A 22,342-nucleotide genomic window follows, 5' to 3' on the forward strand; every position below is an offset into this window, starting at 1 on the left:
TGACTCAGCCTTCCATCCTTCCAAGGTTGGTAAAATGAGGACCAAGATTGTTGGGGGCAATGGGCTGATTCTGTAGACCGCTTAGAGCAGGGGTCTCCAACCCTGGCCACTTTAAGACTTCTGGACTTCAACTCCCAGAATCCTTTAGCCAGCTTTTTGCTGGTTTGCTGGCTGAGGAATTCTGGGAGTTGAAGTCCACAAGTCTTAAAGTGGCCAAGGTTGGAGACCCCTGGCTTAGAGAGGGCTGTAAAGCACTGTGAAGCGGTATATAAGTTCAAGTGCTAGTGCTATCATCATCATCTATTTTTTAGGTTAGGGTCAAAAGAAAAAAAAATGTGATCACATCTAGGTTTAATGATTTACAGAAGGCCAATAAGGTTGGGGATGCTGTTTCAGGGGCAACAATAGTGGAGACATAACTCCTAGGTGCCACTAGATGGCACTGTCTAATAGATGGAAGCCAGAGGACATTGATTTTGACAGTTCTGGTATAGCAAATAGGGACAGAGAGAGATGGCGCTGCAGATAACCCTGCAGATAACCTGGTTCTGGGCCATGCAGGGCTTTATAGGTGGTCAGCAGCACTTTTAATTGCTCTTTCCTGGCAGGCAGGGTGACTCACAGAGGTGTTACATGGTCACATTGTGAAGCGTGGATTCTTGGAACTCTCTGAGCTTGGTTGTTGTCTTGCAAACGTTTCATTACCTAACAAGGTAATATCATCAGTGTGTCATTGGTGCGCTGCTGATGTTACCTACTTTAAGGAGTGAAACATCTGCAAGAAAACAATCAAGCTCAGAGAGAAGATAAAGGACCCCTCATTTCACCCTGAGCTACAAATATTTTCCTTCATCAGAGCCATTGTGTGTCCTCATGTACAGGTATAAACCATACCCAACATCTTTTAGTCCATAACACAAAAACTTTAATTCTATTGCAATCCACACATCAGGTGTCTTTCTGGTTGTTCCCCTACCTCCCATAAAGCACAACCAAAGGATTCCACTCAATCTGATGAGACTTCTTTTGAATTGGCTCATTCAGCAATAAACTTGGTTTGACTCACATGCAGATACTTACAGCAGGCAGCAAGGACTGCATATTCTGATTAGAGTCTGCTATGGTGGCCAGGTAGACCAGATTTCTGTGTAAGATTTGTTGGTATCTATAGACAAAAGAAAACAACATATATCTGAGGAAAAAGAAACTGTGTTGGAAACATTTACCCTTTTAAACCTGCATCTGAATTTGGCCCTTTTTCTTTAAAATCCCAAGCATGTTTGTTACCATCAAATCCCCGCCAAAAGACCCTCACCTGCTTAACTTTAATAAGTAGCAATGTTTATCCTGAAACTGCTAAAATGTCACCCTAAGAATCAAAAATGTTCGATGCATTGTATTTTTGATCTTTGTAGCCAACTCCTTTATTTTTGTGCATCGAAACTGACACACTCATCTTTGTCCTATATTACATGACATGAAAGGTCAGTTACTAAGAGTTCCTTAGTCTTTGAGCTTTGTTGTTTTCTTGCAGACATTTCATTACCCAACTAGGTAACGTCATCAGTGAATCATTGCTGCACTGACGAGGCTACCTAGTTTGGGTAATGAAATGTCTGCAAGGAAACCACCAAGCTCAGAGAGCATCAAGGACCCCTCATGTCAACCCTGAGCTACTAATATTGCCCTCCATCTATCAGTTAATAAAGACAGAGGGGCAGAGACAGAATTAGACACAGCATTAATACATGCAGTGCAGAGGTACTTTCCCAAAACACACTGGATTTTAAGAGGGGGTTGGTGGGGGGGAGGAGCTTAAAATGGATGCTAAATATTCCTGGAGGATTCCAGTCCCTGGAATGAAATCGCTTGAAATGGGGGTGGGGTGGGGTGGGGTGGGGTGAAAGCGGGAAGGGAAAAGCACCAGAAAATTCTGCAATTTGAGAGAGAATGGGGGTGAATGGGGGGTGAAACAATTAGTGTGCATTTGATTACACTGCACTTGGTTGTCTGCTGAACCCAAGTGGAAGTTACACACAGGGGTGGGATGCCGCCGGTATAACAACTGGTTCAGTGATCAGGTGCCTCAACATAATGCAAAGGTCCTTACCTACTATGTTATTTTGGGGAGTAACATAGCTGAGGAGCAGCAAAAAAAACCTTTAGCTGTGCCGTCCAGTCAGCTGAAACGCGCTGCATGCAGGTGCACAGCATTTGGAAAGTCTTTTTTTTTTCTGCTTTTTCAACCTCAGCTGTTCCACGCAAAGCACCTGAGGTTGAAAAAGCAGGAAATAAAGGACAGGTAAGAGCCCAGGTGGGCCAAAACAGCAGCAGTCACGGAACCAGTTCTGTGTCTGTTGCTCTTCAGAGTTACCAGTTCTATAGAGCCAGGCAGAACTGGTAGCATCCCACCCCTGGTTACACAACAACTAAGCTCAACTGGGTTTGGCAATGTGAGGTTCAGCTTCAGTTGAGAGACCAACTGTTGCTTTAACCTGTTGGTGAGGCCCTCTACCAACTTTGATGATAAAGCTAAAATTTCATTTATAGGTGTAGCACAAATCTAAAATAAATGTCAGACCAAATAATATAAATGAGGTATGTTGAAAACAGTCACCTCTAGAGATGAATGCTTTAGAAAGTAGGAGGGTCTCCAGACGTGGCCAATTTAAGACTTGTGGACTTCAACTCCCAGAATTCCTCAGCCAGCAGGCTAGCTCAGGAATTCCCAAGAATCCCCATAGCGGTCTGAGGAATTCTGGGAGTTGAAGTCTACAAGTCGTACATTTGTCAAGCTTGGAGACCTCTCTGTCTATGGAGTAGAGTGACAGAAATCATAACTGCCATAGTATATACAAGAAACAGGGCATGGGAAATGTGATTGCAGCCATTTTGACTTTTTTTGACTCCTTCACTCCCTCTATAAAGAACAATGAGAAGATCCTGGCTCATGACAATGTAATTGCAGATGTTCTCCACATTAGCAATAATACAATTGTTCTTTTCATCTGCTGACAGTTGATCAGGAAATGATAAAGCGTCATATTTTAGCATCAACCTATAAATTCATACTCACTGAGTACATTCTGCTGTTTTGCCCTTGCTCTGATAGTCCATGATGCATTGTATCAGATGGTGATTTTCATCCAACATCTGGATTTAAAAGTAACAAAAGAGATCCAGCCATTACTGATTGAAAGGTAGCTGAGAAACCTCATTTGATCCTGCTAAAATGTTTGATAGTCCTTGCAAATCCTGTTTATGCATTAAGTACTATGAAATCTAAACCAGCATTTAGCAAAAGCAGTGGAATAATATTTGCATTAATGGAATGAAATGTTTTACCATCATCTACATTTAATTTTTAAATTTATCTTGCCTTAATTTTTTTTTGTCGGCTGGAGGCAGCGTACGTAGCAAACATTCCCACCTGTTTTCACTACAACTGTGAGTTGGATTGAGCTAAAAGAAGGAGGTGGACCAAAGTCTTTAAACATTATCATTGCTAAAGCTCTGTAGAGAGTTTCAGTCTTCCAGGTCAGAGTTGTCCCAAGGGTGCTTTTATAGGAGGCAACTGGACTTTGTTTTTTCTTTGAAGATGTTTTGCTTCTCATCCAAGAAGCTTCTTCAGCTCTGACAGGATAGTGGGGAATGGAAGGATTTATATTCCTGGCAGACAGCTGGTCATTTGCATCCTTTTAGAGCAGGGGTCTTCAAACTTGACAGCCTTCAGACTTGTGGACTTCAACTCCCAGAATTCCTCTTCATGTTAACTCAGGAATTCTGGGAATTGAAGACCACAAGTCTTAAACCTGCCAAGTTTGAAGATCCTTGTTTTAAGGGGTTGTTGAAGCACTTGGAGGTTTATCTGTGCCTTCAGGGTCACCTGAGCGGTATTCCTGGTTCCTGAAATCTGCATTTTTTCCCCCTCTGGAAATGCCAATCATACTCCCACACCATTCAAAGGGTGTTCATCCCAAATGGTATAGCTAAAAGTCTGTAGAGATCCTCAGTCATCCAGGTCATGGTTGTCCCAAAGATGCTTTTTCTAGAGGTAACTGGACTTTTTTTGGGGTGGGTGGGGGTAGGAAGACGTTTCACTTCTCATCCAAGAAGCTTCTCCAGCTCTGACCGGATAGCAATTACCATTTCTACTCATCCATAAGGCTCTGTAAGGTCAAAATCTTCTCCAGGTTCTGTAGGATGAGATCGTTTCAGCAGAAGATGCTAATATTGAACTTAGGAGTTCTTCATTTTAAAATGCTATGCTTCAAATGTATAGGCAAATCATATTTTATATGTCTTTCCCACCTTGCAAATGGCTCCTGTAATTTGTTTGCAAAATGTAAAACTGGTCTGCAGGGTGGGTGCCAAACGCAGCATGTAATCAAAACCCCACTTCTTTTTATTTGCACCATGATGTGTGTGTATATATATATATATAAAAAAGGAAGAATTTCAGTCAGATGGTAGCGGCTGCCACGTTGCTTTTTGGATCCCCTTGCTTTGGACACGGTTGACAGTATTGAATAGGTTCACCCATGAAAGCAGCCATGTCATAGTTTGCTGCTTTCGCTTGAATGTACCCATTGTAGATCATCTTCTGGATTATGGTTTGATGCATCCTGTACAGGTAAGTCTTTGAGTTATGACCATAATGGAGCATGCCCATCAGAGTTTTATATCATGACAGTTGAAAATCAGGTCAGCAACGTTAAAGACCTAATTTTATGACTTTTTTTTTTTTTTGCAGTGGTTGTTAAGCAAATCTGTGGTGGTTAAACAAACCAAAAAGTAATGAAGGAGAAAAGCAACCTAGAACTAAAGAGAAATTTCCTTGACAGCGAACGAATGGAACAAATTGCCTCCAGAACACTGGCAGTTTTTAAGAAGAGACTGGACAGCCATCTATCTGAAATGGTACATAGAGTTTCCTGCCTGAGCAAGGGGTTGGGCTAGAGGACCTCCGAGGTCCTTTCCAACGCTGTTATTCTGTTTCCTGTGGCTGCAGTTTTTCTAAAAAAACTCAAAGTAAATGCCAATTTCTGGCCAAATGGTCATAAAACACAATCATATTACCACAAGACTGCAAACATCTGCAAATGTGGCTTGGTTGACAAGCACATGAAATGTGGTCGCATGTCCGCCGGGGGAGGGGCTCCAGCCATTGGAACTTTGTCTATGGCAGTGGTGGGATTCAAAAAATTTTACTACTGGTTCTCTGGGTGTGGCTTGATGGGCATGGTGTGGTTTGGTGGCGTGGCTTAGTGTGCGTAACAGGGGAAGGATACTGTAAAATCTCCATTCCCACCCCACCCCACTAACAGAAGAAGACCCAGCCGATCAGCTGGGACTTGGGAGGCAGAGAATAGATGGCGGCGAGGCCAGTCAGAAATGGTATTCTGAACTACTCAAAATTTCTGCTACCGATTCTCTGAACTACTCAAAATTTCCGCTACCGGTTCTCCAGAACTGGTCAGAACCTGCTGAATGTCACCTCTGGTCTATGGGTTGTAAGTACCCCCAGATAAATCTGCCGTAACTTTGAACTTTGCTAAGTGAGCAGTCAAAAGTTGAGGACTATCTGTAACTTGTTTATGAAAATAGGGTTAAAAACATGGTCACATCTCAGATTGCATCAAACCACAGTTCACAATTCGTAATGGATGAGTTCACACACTGGAGTAAACCAGAATCGAAACCGGCCATTAGATTCACTTGTGGCCTTAACATTCTTTCTTTGATTTGGGAGATATGTATTTCAAGAAGTCAGTCTATTGTGCGTTAAGCATGTTAAAGCAAGCCAAGGTTCAACATAATGATGTGTGAACCCAGTCTCAAAGCAAAATACATATAAAACACACCCATAAATTGTAAGAGAGATAAATATGAATAAAATACAAGGGGGGGTGGGGAACCTGCTGAAGAAAGCAAGCATGATTCTTGTAAACATTCAAGGCCATTATGCTATCTTAATAATTGGCTATATTCACAGAACAACCTGAATAACAAGCTAAAGGATTAGATTCCAGCATTTTAGCCTAGCATGTTAAGCTCCAGCTGTGGCTGTAAGAATCACGGAGAGCAAGAAAAAAAATGTGTTAGTTCCATAAATCACAGCTGAGTTAATCAAACAGACTAGAGGGTGTGCAAACATGGCTTTTTGTGTATAAACCCAAACAAGGCATGGTACTAATTGGGCAATCTGCCACTTTGATGTCATCCTTAAGAGCCACATTTCCTTCTCTTTTAGCAGTCAATGGAGTTGTCCCAAAAGTACTTTTTTCAAAAGGATTTTTGTTTTTTTTTTCCCTTGAAGACATTTCGCTTCTCATCCAAGAAGCTTCTTCAGTTCTGTCAAAACTAGCTGAACTGAAGAAGCTTCTTGGATGAGAAGCGAAACATCTTCAAGGAAAAGCAAAGTCCAGTTGCCTTTTGAAAAAAGCACCTTTGGGGCAACTATGACGTGGACGACGGGAGATCTCCCTAGATGGTCCATGGAGTTATTTGTTGCAGGATCCAATCTGCGTCGGTCACCGGGACCAGAGGTTTAGTCTTCTGAGCTTTTAGACTCATGCTGGAGCCCATTCACAGGAATTCCCCAAAGCACACATTCCGGTAGAGAGAAATTCCCTGACGACAGGCTCCTGCATAAGTCCAAAGGCTCGGAAGACTAAACCTCTGGTCCCGGTGACCGATCCAGATTGGATCCTGCAACATTATCCCAGGACACATGGGTCAAAACTCAGTTAACAACTGTCTCACTTGGCAACAGAAATTTGGGCTCAGTTGTGGTCGTAAGTTGAGGACTACCTGGAAATAAGAATGCCACTGAGGTATACCATTTGAACGGTGAATTAGGACACTCCTAGTCCAACCAGAGGCACAGAGACTGGCTGGCTGGCTTTGGCCAGTCACTCCTTTTCCTGTGAACTAGGAAATTAAAAACAAAATCTATAAACCAACTAGATTAGACCAGTATAGTAGATTACAGTCAGTAATCTTCAGTAAAGATGGTTTCATTGTGCACAAGACTGATTCCAGCTGATAATACTAGGATGATTTATGTCTAGGATGATTTTTCTTTTAAGTACTGTCAGCTGTCACCTCACGCTTGTTAGGCTTCATAACCATGCAGTGACCGTCTGCCATGGGGTGGGGTGGATGAGAGGGGGGATGCTTTAGAGGGGAAAGCGAAAGTTTTAACTGCTGTTATCTTCCTGAGACTCTGCTTCAAGGTCATCCGGCTGGGATAAAAAAAGAATGCACACCAACCTATACTTGAAATGACCACCTGAAAACATCTTGCTTCAACCTGATTGGGTGGGTGAGTGGGGTGACAGGAATGGGATATAGTTAAGGGAGGGAAAAGTTGAACTTATGGATTTTGGTGCGCGATTCTCAGTTCTGGCTATGCATGCAATACACTTGACTTCTAATAAACCTGTACCTCTCTGAACAAATGGAGCCAAGGAACATAATTTCTATTTAGGAGTACAAGCTGTGATAGGTTTGACAAGTACATGAGACTCTAGAAAGAGTGCAGAGAAGAGCAACCAAGATGATTAGGGGTCTGGAGGCTAAAACATATGATGAACGATTGCAGGAATGGGCCTGGCTAGTGTAGGGAAGAGAAGGACCAGGAGAGACACGATAGCAGTCTTCCAATATCTGAGGGGCTACCACAGAGAGGAGGGGGTCAATCTATTTTCTAAAGCACCTGTAGGCTAGATAAGGAATGGGTGGAAACTGAACAAGGAGAGGTTCAAGCTGGAAATAAGGAGACATTTTCTGACAGTGAGAACAATCAACCCACGGAACACCTTGCCTTTGGAAGTTGCGGGAGCTTCATCCCTGGAGGCTTTCAAGAAGGGATTGGAATGAAATGGGTAGGGTCAGAAGTGGGTAGGGGTCTCCTGCTTGGGCGGTTGGTTGGACTAGATGTCCCTTCCAACTCTGTTAAAACATTTTGCAACACAGGAAAAAGGATTGGTCCCTGATTGTCCCAGCTATTCAGCAGTGAACATCCCACTTCCTAGATGCTCCATTTGTGCTCCATCATTGAACGTTTTCAAAACAGGAATTTGTCCATCATGACAGGAGGTTTGGACTAGAAGACTTTCAAGGTCCCTCCACCTGATGCTCCATTCTCTCATCTTCCTCGTGGTCAAACACAAGGACAAAAAACATCAAAGCTTTTCTTTCAAGATTCCAAAAACACCTTCTTGGGTCGTGGTGGCTGAGGACTCTGGGAGATGTAGTCTCGGCACATCCGGAAAAAAGCCCAGTGGATCATCCTTGCTCCTGGGAAGGTGGGTGGCCTGCTGGAGGGCGGGCCCTGAAAATCCCCGGTATTGTTTAAGCTTCAGCAGTTCCAAGCTGGCCGGTCGCTCCAGTATAAGGACTAGGAGGTCCTTCCCTGGGAAACGCAGCTGGATAACACCTGGAGGGACCTCACTTTGCTCTCCCAAACTCAGGGAGGGGGAAGCACCTGCCTCCTTCTTTCCTCACTCCGATGAGGAAGGGATTCAATTCACACACACCCATCCCAGTCCTTTAGGGGTTGATTTCCAATGAAAGAAAGAAAGAAAGAAAGAAAGAAAGAAAGAAAGAAAGAAAGAAAGAAAGAAAGAAAGAAAGAAAGAAAGAAAGAAAGAGGGCAGCCTTACAGAGAAGACAGGCGACCCTCTCCCCCAAAAAGGCAACCGAAAGGGAATACCGCCCTCCCCCGCGGGGAGCTGGCCACCGCTGCACGCGTTCCCACCCGCAAACAATAATAAAGCCCCTCCCCTCCATTCCAGTCCCATTCCGACAACCGGGCGCGCACCGCCGCTCTTCGCGTGAAACCCACACGCACCCCCGATCCCCGAACCTTCTCTCTCCCCTCCAAGAAAGAAGATGCGTCGGGCAAGGGGCTGCTTCTCAACCCTCCCTCGCCCTTTTATCCTTCCCGCCGCTCAAGGCTGGAGCGCTGTCAAAAGCGACGCCCCGGGTCCGGCGCCTCGGCCGGCCGAGCCCCCCTCCACCCCAGGGCGGATCTGCAATGCGCCCGCCAAGCCAAACCACGCAGAACCGGGCTGGCTCCCCACCCCACCCCAAAAAAAGAGGGGGGGGAGCGAGTGTCCCCGAGAGGTTCGGGAGGCTTCGGCTTTGTTCTCTTCTGCCTTTTTGCCCCGGTCCTTGCAGCAACAGCAGCTTTCCCTTTTGCAAAACGCCCGTTGGGAGCCGGAGCCTCGGAGGAAGAGGAGGAGGAGGAGGAAGAAGAAGAAGAAGAAGCGATGCATCTCCGGCTGCTGAAGAGGGTTCGGGGAAGCTGGATGCACGCCCTCGCCCGCCCGCCCTCCCTCCCTCCCTGGGATACCCTCAGCTGGTGGTCCCTATTGAAGACCCCCCCCCTCCCTTCCTCCCTCACGTTTATTTTTTTGGGGGAAGGGGGGTCGTCTTTCTTTTTCGTTACCTTCTGGATAGTCTGCTGGGTGACCTCTCCTTTGCCTCTCGGGCGTGCGGAAGCAAAGGCGACCGACATGGTGGTGGAAGGATGGGGGGGCGGGGGGCGGTGGCGGCGGCGTCCGCTTGCCTTTCCCGGCCAGGCGGGTCCTCCTCAGGCATGCAGCAGGGGTTTGCCGGCCTGTCCTCCTAATCTTGTTATGATTTGGCCGCTATTGCCGTGCCGTGCAAAAAAAAAAAAAGAGAGAGAGAAGGGGGGGGCAGCCTCCGCCGCAGTGTGCACGAGGAGGAGGGGAGCCGGAGGAAATGGTACAATCTGCCGCCACCAGCCTGCGGCATTGCACCAAGAGCCTTCCGAGCAACCCCCCCCCTTTTTTTTTTTTTACCTGGACTCTCCTGCACACCCGCCAAGGCAAAAGACTGAGAGGCAGCAACTGAGCTGAGGCGAAGGGAGAGAGAGAGAGAGAGAGAGAGAGGTCGGCCGAGCCACCTGAGCGGCTTTGCCTCCACCTCCTCCTCCTGTTCTTCCTCCCCACCCACCCCTTCTCTGTTCTCGAAATCCACCTTCCCCTCCTCCCCGCACATGGTGCATCCCTGTTGTCGGCTTTCCTGTCGCGAGCGAATCGCATCTCTTCCCTGATTTTTGCCAATAAGAGCATCTCGCTGCGCCAAGTGCGTAGTAGGGGGGGGAAAGAGCAACGCTACGCCAAGTGCGTAGGAGCGGCAGGTGGAAAACCCGGGGGAGGGGGAGGAGGAGGAGAAGACGCGCGCGTACGTCATCTGCGTAGCGTCAGTCAGCTTTCCGGCTGGCTGCCTGCCTTCTTCACCCGTTACCTCGCCTAAGCTATTAGAGTACCAGGAAGCCCGATATACGCTTCCTTATGTATTGGTTTGACAAGGCTGGTTAAGCCTCAGACAGCTAGCCAATCCCGTTCAACCGTTGAGTCCGGGCCAAGAGCGTCGGCGACAGGGATAGGTCGAGCCGCTTACGGTTGCCAGTACGTGCTTGACGTAAGGCTCCTGTTTTCCTCCTCTACGGGTAAGCGCCTGGGATAAAAGTGGAGGCGCCAGCGTATGAGTGCTGCGTAAATAGCGTGCTGTGCGCGGCATCGGGGAAGCTCCAACGCATGCGCGCTGAGGGAAGGTGACGGTGCTGTTTTGAGGGGGAGATCTCGCGCGGCTGCTGCTTCCTTTCATTCTCGGCTCCGGGTCGGCGCTTTTTTTGTCGTCTCGCCGCTGTCATGAGTTACGACCGGGCCATCACCGTTTTCTCCCCGGACGGCCATCTATTTCAGGTTGAATATGCCCAGGAGGCCGTGAAGAAAGGCTCCACCGCGGTAAAGAAAAGGCGCGCCTGAGGGGAATTGGGGGGAGGTGGGGGATTGGAAAAAGCCTCGGTCGCGCGGAGCAGGGACGCGTTGAACTCCAACTCCCATCACTCCCACTGGCAAGGCTTCCCCCCACTGGCAGAACCGGCCCAATATTCTCCGGCTCCAGTCCCGGAGCCCTCGATCTTGTCTCGCGTGGACCAGGCCCGTCTCGTCCGAGCGCGATTTGTTGAGGAAAGGCGCTGATATAGAAGGCCCGGCTCTTGACAAGATACAAGATTAAGCGAGTTGGAAGGGGCCTTGGAGGTCTTCTAGTCCAACCCCCTGCTCTTTAACAGGAGAGAGACCCGGCCTAGACCATTCCGGACAAACGGCTTGTCCGATTGCTTCTTGGAAGCCCAATTCTGGAGGGTCCTTGAAATGGGCAGAGCATGTTTTATTTCCTTGGACTGCAAATATTTATTATTATTATTATTAATAAAATAATATAGAATGGCTAGTACATAAAACGCCAAAAGCTTTTTGGTGAAAAGAGGCGCTTCGAGCCCGTTCTTGAACTGTAACAACGAGAGGGCCCTGTTTCCAATAAAGGCCTCTTTTGGGGCTGGGCAAGATGGACCTCTTTTTTCAGGCTTTGGGGGATTGGATTTCCCAGAATTCTCAGCAAGAAGGACCTCGAGTTTTGGCTGTACACATCTGGCGATGGGTGGGGGGCGAGGTGATTCTGATCAGGTCTCCAACCTTGGCCACTTTAAGACTTGGGACTTCAACTCCCAGATTCCTCAGCCAGCAAAGCTGGCTGAGGAATTCTGGGAGTTGAAGTCCCCAAGTCTTAAAGTGGCCAAGGTTGGAGACCCCCTGATTTTAATAATATATGTGGGTACGTGTATAAGCACAGGTATACATGTGTTCCCTCCCACAGTATATACAATGCCATGATATGAGTTTTGGTTGGTAAGCTTTGTTGTGTGCATCTAATGAACTGTCTGAATGTTCGTTTAATGTTGTAGGAAGCTTAGTTAATGGGGTGACTTAACTGTGATACCAACATTGTGGGTTGGTGTGATGTTATCAAGCTCAGAGAAAAGCAGTGGGGGAGGCTATATTAGAGAAGCTCCTTCGTTTTTTTAGGTTCATTCTCTAAAAGGAGGAGGTTGTTTTATATTGAAGGGGTTAGATAAAGTTAAGGTTTGTTATTCTCACATTTTCTATCCTGCAGAGAATTTAGGATTGTTCTCCAAAGTTAAATAACTTAAAGGGAAACAGAAAGTGAAACAGACCCTGGTGAAGCTTAGCTGTCTGGCAAGAACTTTATTTTTCCGGTACTGTACTTTAAAAAAAAATGCTGCTTGCTCATGTTTTAGGCTTTAACGTATAACATTTTACTTTTATTTAATTATAAGCATTCCTGAAGTGGAAGGGAGTAGGTTCCTAATCAAATAATGGAAGTGATGTGAGGTCCAGAAATGAGCAAATAGTTCATTTGTAGTGGGATAAGCCTGAATAATCCATGGGAAGGTTTGATAGAAAAGAATTTCTTGACTGAAGGAAATCAGAAAAGAGCTACACTTACAAAATTAAAGAACAGGAATTTCAGATTGAGGAGGCTTCCTCCCCACCACACACACCAAAAAAAAGGAGTTAAAGGTATTAAGAGACATCCTATCAATCACTGGACTGAATGTGAATAATGTACAACAGTTCTGGTAAAAAGTTGGAAGAATTAAATACTTCTAGAAAGAGGGGCTTTAACTAGTAGTATTAACCTTGTTTAATAAATAAAGCTATATAAAAAGGTGTAAATGTGGCTGAGTGAAATAAAATATTTGTTTCTAGAGTAAGCAATTGCATTGCTGGATGTGAGCAAACAGGCATAGCAAGTGTGTATATGCAAATCCTACATTGCCTTATTGTAACCTGGGTTTTTTAGGATTAAAAAAATAATTGAGGCAAGTTGCCTCAAAGGAATATGTTGGGCCAGGATGTACTTATAAGATGATGGAATTTTGAATGAAAGATATTTTAGATTAAATCAGTATGTTTGTTTTCCTTGCGAAGTTGCTTTCTTTACTTGAAAAGTTGTACTGGACTTAGTTTTAAAATTAAAGAGAACTATGCAATGCTCATTGTTTTTCTCAGTCTCTCTTGAGGAAAATGCTAGAAGGTATATATCAAGCTCAAGTAATAAAACTGATAGGGAAAAATCACTAAAGTTTTGAAGTGAAAAACAAGGTTAAATTGAAGTTGAGGAAAAAGGAGATGCTGCTCCTTGAGAAAATAAACTAGGATTAACATTCAGCATCTCTGGGTGGGAGAAGCACAGTCCTCAGCTCTCAACTGTATTTGCTTGGGAGATCTGAATATGGAGTATGTCTGTCATTAAAGGTAGTATATTACTGGTAGCTGCAACCCTTCCTGAATCAGATTTGGCAAACTGTGCTTTGGTTATTCTTCTAGCTGTTGCAATAAGTTTGATGAGAGATTGTCTTTGAAAGGTGTCTAAAAGTTGCAGTTGGTGAAAAATGGGGCAAGTAAGCTGCTAACCAGTGGTGATACAAGAGTCATAGAATGATCATACAGAAAGTTGTTACCGGATACTTATTGCTTACCAGACACAATTTAAATATTTGGTGTAAATCTTTGAAGTCCTAAACGGTTTAGTATCTAATTACTAAAGATATCTCAAGATGCAACCTCTCCTGTGAGGTTAGAATGAAAGGAGAGGGCTCTTTGAAAATATTCCCAATTATCAGATTTCTTGCCTGTAGTATGATGGCATTTTTGAAATTGTTCCCAGACATTAGAATGTAAGAGATGCCTTAGGACCCTATTTTTTCATGATCTGAAAAAACTATAAAGGTATCTGTCTTCTGAAGAGAGGTGCCTTAATCTTATACATTTTTGGGTTTTTTCCTGTTTTTGTATTTTTTTAAAAAATTCTCTTGAATATTCACCAGAGTAGAAAGGTATGATATACAACAAATAAATAAAGTTGGTATAGATGGCTGCTACAATTCTTTTTGATTGGTTGTGCTGGCTGGGGTTGATCAGAATTGAAGTCCATGGGGGGCACCATCAGGGGGCACACATAAGGTTGCTTATTGCAGATAGTGCAATGATTGTAGGAGTGGTTTTGTTGGAATATGTTACCTGTTAAACCACTGTGAAACATTGTCATACATGTTAAAAGTGCAAATTTTCATATCAGATAATATTTAGCAACAAAACTATACTTTGATTCAACTTTTGTTTAGGATAAAGTTACAGGTTCAATTTAAGTTGGCACCCCCCTCCCCCTGTAGAATAGGAAATGATTCTAGTCTGAAATTATGGAAACACATTTTTTTTTTGTATTAACATTTTTTAAAAATCTCTAAACTATGGGGAAAGTGATTGATACGGTGCTTACTCCATTTCATATTACAGGTTGGAGTTCGAGGAAAAGATATTGTAGTTCTTGGCGTGGAGAAAAAATCCGTGGCGAAACTGCAAGATGAGAGAACTGTCCGAAAGATCTGTGCCCTTGATGACAACGTCTGCATGGCTTTTGCAGGTACTCTGAGGATGGATTTTTTTTTTAATGCTGTATAGCCTTTTCCTAATTTCACTTTTTTTAGATGTGTGTTGAGACTATAAATCTGAGAATTCTTAGCCGGTGCATTCCTTGCTACAAAGGCATTACCCTTCCAGAGGAGGAGGAGGATTAATTTGCAAAGAATCTCAACAAATTAAAAATATTGGGGCTAGGAAAAAAATCTGGGGATTCCTTCTCTGAGTATTTTGAAAACATCCTAATGAAGGATTGTTTTCTTTATCCTTTAGGTCAATTTTAAATGTCTTATTTTTTTAAAAAAAAGTACTTTAAAATTAATTGTTATAATTAGTTTTTGAAATCCAAATATTCATAACAAATGGTATTCTACTTTGAATATTGAGGAAAAAAGTTAAAAATGGTTCAGAAATGTCATTTTTCTATTAATGGAACTTTAATTATTTTGACTTGAATATGACAGTGTCATTCTTCCATCAGATATTTCAGTAGCAGTGTTTAATTCCCTATTTTACTCCGCCCACCACTCCCGCCCACCTGGTGGGGGTGGATTTAATAGAATTAAAACTCTTCTGTCAGAACGCTATGTGCTCTAGAAGACTGGGAAATTATTCAAATTAAGTTTTCCTGATTTTACCAATCGGGTTAGCCAGGCCTGAAAGGCAGAATTCTACAGCTCTGATTCATCTTTTTACTTAAACAATCAGATTTAAGCGTACAACACTCCTTGTTTTATTTCTTTTTTCTAAACTAAAAAATGTTTTAACAACCTGAGCTGAGGAATGGCAGTCACAAAATGTCAGGTTAATCTTTCCTCTGTCCTTTTTCATTCAAAATCATCACAAGGAAGCTCATAAGATACCATAATGAAAGTGCGCTGGAAATACACATAACGTATATCTACATCAAAAGATTTTTTTTTTCTGGAACGCAAGAAGAACATGGGCATGAAATAAATATTCATTTAGCCAGCTTACTAAACTAGAAATATTTTTATCTGCCTATTCTGCTAAAGGAAAATTTTAATATTTTGAACTATTGTTTACAGGTCTTACCGCAGATGCCCGGATAGTTATAAATAGAGCCCGAGTGGAATGTCAAAGCCATAGACTCACAGTGGAAGATCCTGTCACTGTGGAATATATTACACGTTACATTGCTAGCCTGAAGCAGGTATGTACATTTTTTTTAAAGGCCATATTCATTGCTTGGTTTTGTTGTAAACTTTGGGCAAAAATGGAATATTATATAGCTGCTTTTATTGGCCAAAAATAAAATCTAGTTTTTTCCCCAAACGTAATGAAATATAATAGGAAATAATGTTTCCTATTCCAGTTATTAGATACTATGTTTAATTTTTTTTCCATGATTACATACAGTCAGTCTATTTATAATAGTTCCTGTAGTGGCAATTCAAAATTACAATATCACTGAAAAAGATATATGACCATTTTTCACACTTGTGGCATGACTTAGTGTCCCCATGGTCATGTGATCAAAATTCAGACACTTGGCAACTGACTCATATTTATGACCGTTGCAGTGTCCTGGAATCATGTGATCCTCTTTGGCGACCTTCCAACAAGCAAAGTCAATGGGGAATCCAGATTCACTTAACAGTAACTTAACCTTGCTAGTAACTTAACAGCTGCAGTGATTCACTTAACAACTGCTGCAAGAAAGATTGTAAAATGGGGCAAAGCTCACTTAACTAATGACTCACTTAGCAACATAAATTTTGGGCTCCATTGTGTTCGTAAGTCAAGGACTATCTGTGTTTTTGCCAACTTAGTGATGTTCTTTTAATTAAAGTGTATGATAAGACCCATGAGGATGTCTCGGTTCCTAAATGTGCATTTGAAAAAAATCCAAATTCCAGATTGTTTTTAATAGATTAATGAACAAGCAGATGTTTAAAATATTAATTCTTCAATATCTTTTTGGTTACAAGTAAATTTTGTTTTTGAAAAACTGTAGAGTACTGTTTTGCAATTTTCAAAAAGCATAGATTTGAAAATGATACTCTGAGTTTGAAGCAGCTGTTCTGTACTTGCTGGAAGTATTTCAGTGCTGTTTGATTATTCAGAAGTTTTGCTTCTTTAATATGGAGGCAAGTTTCAAATTCAGTCTATTTTGAACTCTGAACTGCTGTCTGAAACAGGGACTTTTGCACTTAAAATCTTTTGAGCTTTTCTTCAGAACATAATCTGATTTCTTAGTTGACAAGTACTTGTTCATGAATTTTTACATCGTTTGGCACAGAGTTATGGTATTCTGTTTTCTATTTTCATAACACCTTCCCCCACTCCCCTTATTTTTTTCTTTAGCGATACACCCAGAGTAATGGCCGCAGACCTTTTGGTATTTCTGCCCTTATTGTAGGGTTTGACTTTGATGGAACTCCCAGGCTATATCAGACTGACCCTTCTGGCACATACCATGCTTGGAAGGTAAGTTTAACCCATTAGATTTTGTGAAGATGAAAATGAAAGAGCACTTAAATCCTATAGGTAAACCCTTCCATCAGATTAGTTCGCACTCTCATAATCTATAGAAGATCAGAAAGTATTAAAGTATAGCCTGACTTTTTATTTCTTATTCCTATGTGTCCATTTCTGGATTAGATATCATTCCCTTTTTAAAAAATTGCTTAACCGTATTGTAATTCAAAATAGTACGTACTCTATTATTCACAATCCACATATTTTTCTGCATTTATTTATATGGAGAAATGAGTTAGACTAGGTTCGTGCATCATACTAACCACAAAATGAAACATAATTCAGCAAATTAGTTCTTTTCTTAGGATTTAATAGGCTACTAGAAAAATAGTCCCAAGGCAAGATAGGTGGCAAATAAATTTAATAAATAAATAAATACATTTTAAAATAAAAGCTAATTAGTGTTTGAACAATAGTGGAAACAACAGTCAAAATCTCTCAAAATAATTTATGGCAACTATTTGGTTAAAATTCTATTGCCATTTGCATCCTCTTATTTGTGGGAGTGTCTTTTTGATATCTGATAGTGCTGTAGAACTTCCCAGTCAACAACTGGAAATACCTCATTTTTGTTAAAAATATTTGTTTAGATATAGAAAATTCACATGGCTGCCCATCCCTCTCCAAATAATTAAGAGAATTGTAGTACAATAGCAAAGGCACAATATAACAAACTGAACCACACAAACCACACTTGCAGTGGTTTTCCCTTAAAGCCAGCTCTTTGAGAAGGCCAGAAGAGATTGAGGTCTCCAAGGGAGGCTGTTACATAGGGCAGGCACCCTAATTTGGTGTGCAATACTTTTGTCTTGACTGATTTCCTTAGACCCCCTAAAAGTATGGAATAGATTAATTTTAATGTGAGGTATTGTGGTGGACTGGCAATTGAAAATGACGGAGACGCAGAGAAGACGCTGAGCAACTGCCAGCCCGAGAGCCCTCGAGTAGCAGTATTTATTAAGAAAATGCAAGTACAAAATCAAAACAATGACTTCAACATTAGCTCAGCAACATTATCTAGCTAGGCCTTGGTGAAGGTGATAAATTTCCCGTGAGAAAGCAGGGCACCAAAGGTCCCATGGGAATGGCTCAGATAGGTACTGTGAACTCCCACACACATTCCTGTCCTCTGAGCTTTGCAGATAACAGGATCAAACTCTCATCATAAAGACACTACTGCCCTCATGAGGAGCGTTTGTGATACCCCCAGATCTTACAAAGCTGTACAAGAACTTGCAGAATATGATGGATATATTACCACAAGGTATGCTGTAATTGGACCTGGAATTTAACCATCAATAGGCTTTGTTGCTCTGTGGAAAAAGAACTTACCTCTTTCACTAAGAATATTGCATGTTGGGGGACTGTTTATAAACTTGCAATTCGGTTTCATAGTGTCTGATAATTGTTAAATATTAGCTGGAGGCATTTTAGGCTATCAGATGAAACATTTAAATATGTAAATATTTCATTGACATTTTTCATCAGTTTGTCAAGCTTTGCCAAATATATATCTTATCCTAGGCTAATGCAATCGGCAGAGGAGCAAAATCTGTGCGGGAATTTCTGGAGAAAAATTATACTGATGAAGCCATTGAAACCGATGATCTGACAATTAAACTTGTTATCAAAGCCCTTCTTGAAGTAAGTGTCAACATTTGAATAGTTCCTAACTTGATTATTTTGATAAGTAACAAGCTAAACAGTGTCCTAATAATTTAATATACTTTCATTTCATTCAGTAAAATTAAAAGCCATAATTCTTTGCCTGGTTCTAAGATTAATTTGGAAGAAATAAATTTGTTTCTGGGTGTTCTAAGTTTATTAGATTGAAGCATTCTTAGATTTGTCATGCAGTTCAAATAGGATGTCATCTTTCATTGCAAAAAATCCTCAGTTGTAATACACTTGTACATTTCCACAATTTAAGGTTGTACAGTCTGGTGGAAAAAATATCGAGCTGGCTGTAATGAGAAGAAACCAACCTCTCAAGGTAAACTGACTTAAGTAATACTAACTTTTTGTTTTGAGGATGGGTTGCTATATCATGGTCTTTAGTTGCTTGGAAAAGAGCTCTGCGCTTGAAATGTGATGGGCTTCCTAATAAGTAATATAAATAATATGGCATCTATACATGATACTTCTGAAGCCTAATTAAAGGAATAATTCCTTACAAACTCTTGTTTCACTCGTTCCATTTTATTCCTAAATTCATATATACACTAAAGCAGAGGTTTTTCGCACTTAAATATGTAGGGATTTCAACTCCCAGAATTCCTCAGACAAATCCCCAGAATTCTAGGAATTCAGGTCCAGCCTGCTTAAAATCCCGCAGTTAGGAAAATGTACTATAGAACAGCCGTTCCCAACCTTTTGGGTGCCAGGGATTGGTTCCATGGAGGGCAGTTTTTCCGCATCCCATGGAGGATGTGGTTTCATGTGCTGCCTGGATCCTGTGCATGCACAAATGGGGCGCTGTGTGACCCACTTCCTGGCTGGCCTTGGACTGGTGCTGGCCTGCAGCCCAGGGGTTGGGGACCCGTTATAGAACATTATAAATGCAATTTGAAATTTTGCCTCAAATGAAAAACAATTATTGCACAAGGATTTCACATTTAGTTGACAGCAGCATCCTTGACCTAACGGGACTAGAAAAGATGCGGGTGAATAAAATAGGTAATGGATTTATCTGTTTTTCCCTTACCCGTTTTGCTTAAATGCACTGTTATTCTGCTTATTACCATTGGATCAATTAGAATCCTTCAGAGAATGAAATAATTTGTCAGGGAACAAGCCACACTGAAACCTCTGGTTACATAATATTTGAAACTGACCAATTGATTTTATTTTCATCCCTTCCATTTAGATACTGAGCCCTGATGAAATTGAAAAATATGTTGCTGAAATTGAAAAAGAGAAAGAAGAGAATGAGAAGAAGAAACAGAAGAAAACTACAACATGATGAAAGAAATTTAGTTTTGGGTTTTTAAATCAATCATGAGTCTGTATAGATATGTAAGCATTCTATTTCCTTGTTCTCTGCCCCTTTTAAGAGGTCTACAATAAACCACCTGTTTTTTTAAGCTTGTTATTAAAAGAGGCTCCATTCTTATATGTGTATATATAAAAGCCAGGCTGCAATAATAATACCAGAGTTTTTCTAAACAAAAATAGAAAATGTTTTCGTAACTTGTTCAGGAATCCACAATTTGACATAGAAGATATCTTTTATTACTAATTGTTCTATTACTGTTTATGACCACTGCTACATTGCTAATGTTTATGTTCCAGTTTGTTAAAATTCATTGGGGTAATGATTGATAAAGCCTAAAACCTTACTCCAGCATAATGTGGAAATGGTTCATACTTAAGTTTTGCACTTAAATACAAAAGGTAAAATGTAAACTTCTGATCTCTGTTGAATGTTTGACAGTAGATCTGTGTGAATTGATTTCTAACTGAATGGCAGTAAATTTCAATAAAATCATTTTGGCAGGTAGTCATAGAAATTCTCATACAGAGTCAGGATGGGACCATGGTTGTAATGTCACCCTGAAATTATGAAAATGTCTTACTTCTCCAAAAAATATATTGGTGTTGAGTCCTTTTCTTACAAGCTAATCTGGTTGTGTTCCTTTGTCAATTCCAGACAATCATCAAAGTCTTGGGAGTTACAATCCAAAACTTCAAAGAGTTGACATACATATCAAATGGTGTATTTTGTGGGGAAAGGATACAGTATGGTGAAAAGTATTTGCATGTAGAATAGGAAAATAGGGACTATTAAGTGGAATCATTGGAAAAAGGGAGTTTTCTGTAGCTTACTTAGAACAAGTAAGCATTTCAGCAATTTTTTTTAATCTGTTCCTTGAATAATGATCCCTTGTGATTTTGCAGCCCAGATAGAATAATGTAAGGTAGAAAACTAGGGCTAAGTTAAGACTCACAGATCTAAATGTGGCAGTGTACACGTGCTGGAGAATACTTGTGAGCCTTTAAAAGGTGATGTCAAGATCCTGACCAATGAACCTAAGCAAATCAGACCTCAGAGGATGAGGTCTTCCTCTAAGAACTTTATTGGGCACATCATATTGGCACAATCAAATGGAAAACCAACTCTAAATGTTTCCTGCAGTTTCAGTATAATTAAAATAGGAATCAAAATCCCTCCCCAAGAGTCACCGGTCACATTGGCCAATTAGGCTTATTGGTGGGCTCTCCAGACACTCCTTCCTGTCTCTATCCACCACTTGTAGGACCTTGGTTCCCATGAGAAAGTTGTATTTTGTCTAACGTATTTCATCCCCCCACTTCAATGTGGAGCTGAGGAATAGCAAAATGGCTTCTGCCAGGCTCGATTCGAAGTTGACAGGTAGTGCACTTCGTGCAAAATTCACAAAGGTTCAAAGACCAATATAGTAATCGTAACAAATGGAAATTTTCAAGTATTTTTCAAGTTCAGTATAGGTGTTTCACATGATTTAAAAACTCAAGAAACTTGGCTTCTGAAGTGATAGCAGGATGCTTCTATTAACACCAGTGGTGCTTTCAGAGCAAGTAGTTTTAAAGGGTATGTTTCTAATGGATTTTCATTAGTATTAATACTTAACTGCCAATTACCAAATTCAAGGAAATGTCCTCTAACATTATGAACATCCCAGTGTTGCTTTATTTGGGCAGCTTACAAGATCAAATGGCATGTGTTAGCAGTATTGTGCCAGCAAGAGATTGCGGTTACAAACTACACAGATCCCCCTTGGAAGTATCACATGTATAGCCAGGACTGGAAAGCTAGTATGTTACAGAACCAGTGCCAATAAGAATAGTCTATGTGGGGCAAATCTTGGCTTTTTTGCAAGATGAATTACTATCTTCAGAAAACATCTAGGAATGTGTAAATCATCCAACCTCCAATTTCAATTTGGTCAAAAAACTGAGTTGCATAATCAGATTTAGCCATTTTCAATATTTAGTTAAATGTATGAATGGCACAAACCCATCAAAATTTCAAAACTGTTCAAAGACACTCAGTGGATCTTGTTTATTTGGTTCAATTACATGTACAGGGTATGGTTTGCAACAATATTTTTCCCTGTTAAGCAACCATTTTGCGCTTTTTTTTCAGATAGTCCCTACAAACTGCAATGTGTAGCATAAGGTTATGTTTCACAAGACAAATATTTAAAAATGCCAAACTGGAGGCTTCATATTGGTTTCCCTAAAAGGACACCCAATCCGTTTTTCGTGGTTGCTAACATTTTATTTTCCAAGCCTTTCAGCATCTCTTATCCAGAAAGAAATATTTGTATTTCAAAATCGAGATTAAGGAGCAAGTTGTTAGGTTCCCAGGAGAAAATGTTGAAACTTCAACAATAAACAAGCTAAACGACATGCAGTTAACATTACTTGTTATGAGTGATTTTGAAGTAAGCAACGTATGTGCATGCACATGCATGTTTTTTTACTCTAGAAACCATGTATCTTATTCAGGGCATCCTAAAATCAGCCTCTTCCTG

The 22,342-nt window shown here is 41.5% G+C and overlaps 2 protein-coding genes and 1 long non-coding RNA gene across 8 annotated transcripts in view; 2 read left to right on the forward strand and 1 right to left on the reverse strand.

The window, feature by feature from the left end:
- LOC148126006 (uncharacterized) overlaps positions 1 to 7,456 on the forward strand; it is a 32,861-nt gene extending 25,405 nt beyond the window's left edge. For both annotated transcript variants that reach the window (XR_015742674.1, XR_015742673.1), the window contains exon 3: positions 4,754 to 7,456. This is a non-coding gene — a long non-coding RNA (uncharacterized LOC148126006). The remainder of the gene's footprint in view (positions 1 to 4,753) is intronic.
- Positions 1 to 10,063, reverse strand: part of SS18L1 (SS18L1 subunit of BAF chromatin remodeling complex) — a 31,941-nt gene extending 21,878 nt beyond the window's left edge. Inside the window, exons 1-3 of one of the 5 annotated variants that reach the window (XM_087928915.1) lie at positions 9,834 to 9,954; positions 3,077 to 3,153; positions 1,081 to 1,165 (exon numbers count right to left, since the gene is read on the reverse strand). In XM_087928915.1, the coding sequence (XP_087785041.1) occupies positions 1,081 to 1,165; positions 3,077 to 3,153 (162 nt within the window). In that variant the 5' untranslated portion in view covers positions 9,834 to 9,954. Of the gene's footprint in view, positions 1 to 1,080; positions 1,166 to 3,076; positions 3,154 to 9,457 lie in introns of all 5 variants that reach the window. The other 4 variants (XM_026697284.2, XM_087928914.1, XM_087928916.1 and 1 more) reach the window with 4 other exon arrangements.
- Positions 10,064 to 10,599: 536 nt separating this feature from the next.
- Positions 10,600 to 20,442, forward strand: PSMA7 (proteasome 20S subunit alpha 7). Its single transcript, XM_026697414.2, has 7 exons — positions 10,600 to 10,784; positions 14,202 to 14,328; positions 15,374 to 15,498; positions 16,653 to 16,775; positions 18,351 to 18,470; positions 18,757 to 18,819; positions 19,693 to 20,442. Exons 1-7 carry the CDS (start codon positions 10,689 to 10,691, stop codon positions 19,786 to 19,788), a joined length of 750 nt encoding a protein of 249 aa, XP_026553199.1. The 5' UTR covers positions 10,600 to 10,688; the 3' UTR covers positions 19,789 to 20,442.
- Positions 20,443 to 22,342: the final 1,900 nt, after the last annotated feature.

Source organism: Pseudonaja textilis, chromosome 3 (assembly GCF_049901715.1).
Source record: "Pseudonaja textilis isolate UNSWEBS1 chromosome 3, rPseTex1.2, whole genome shotgun sequence".
Lineage (NCBI taxonomy): Eukaryota > Metazoa > Chordata > Lepidosauria > Squamata > Elapidae > Pseudonaja > Pseudonaja textilis.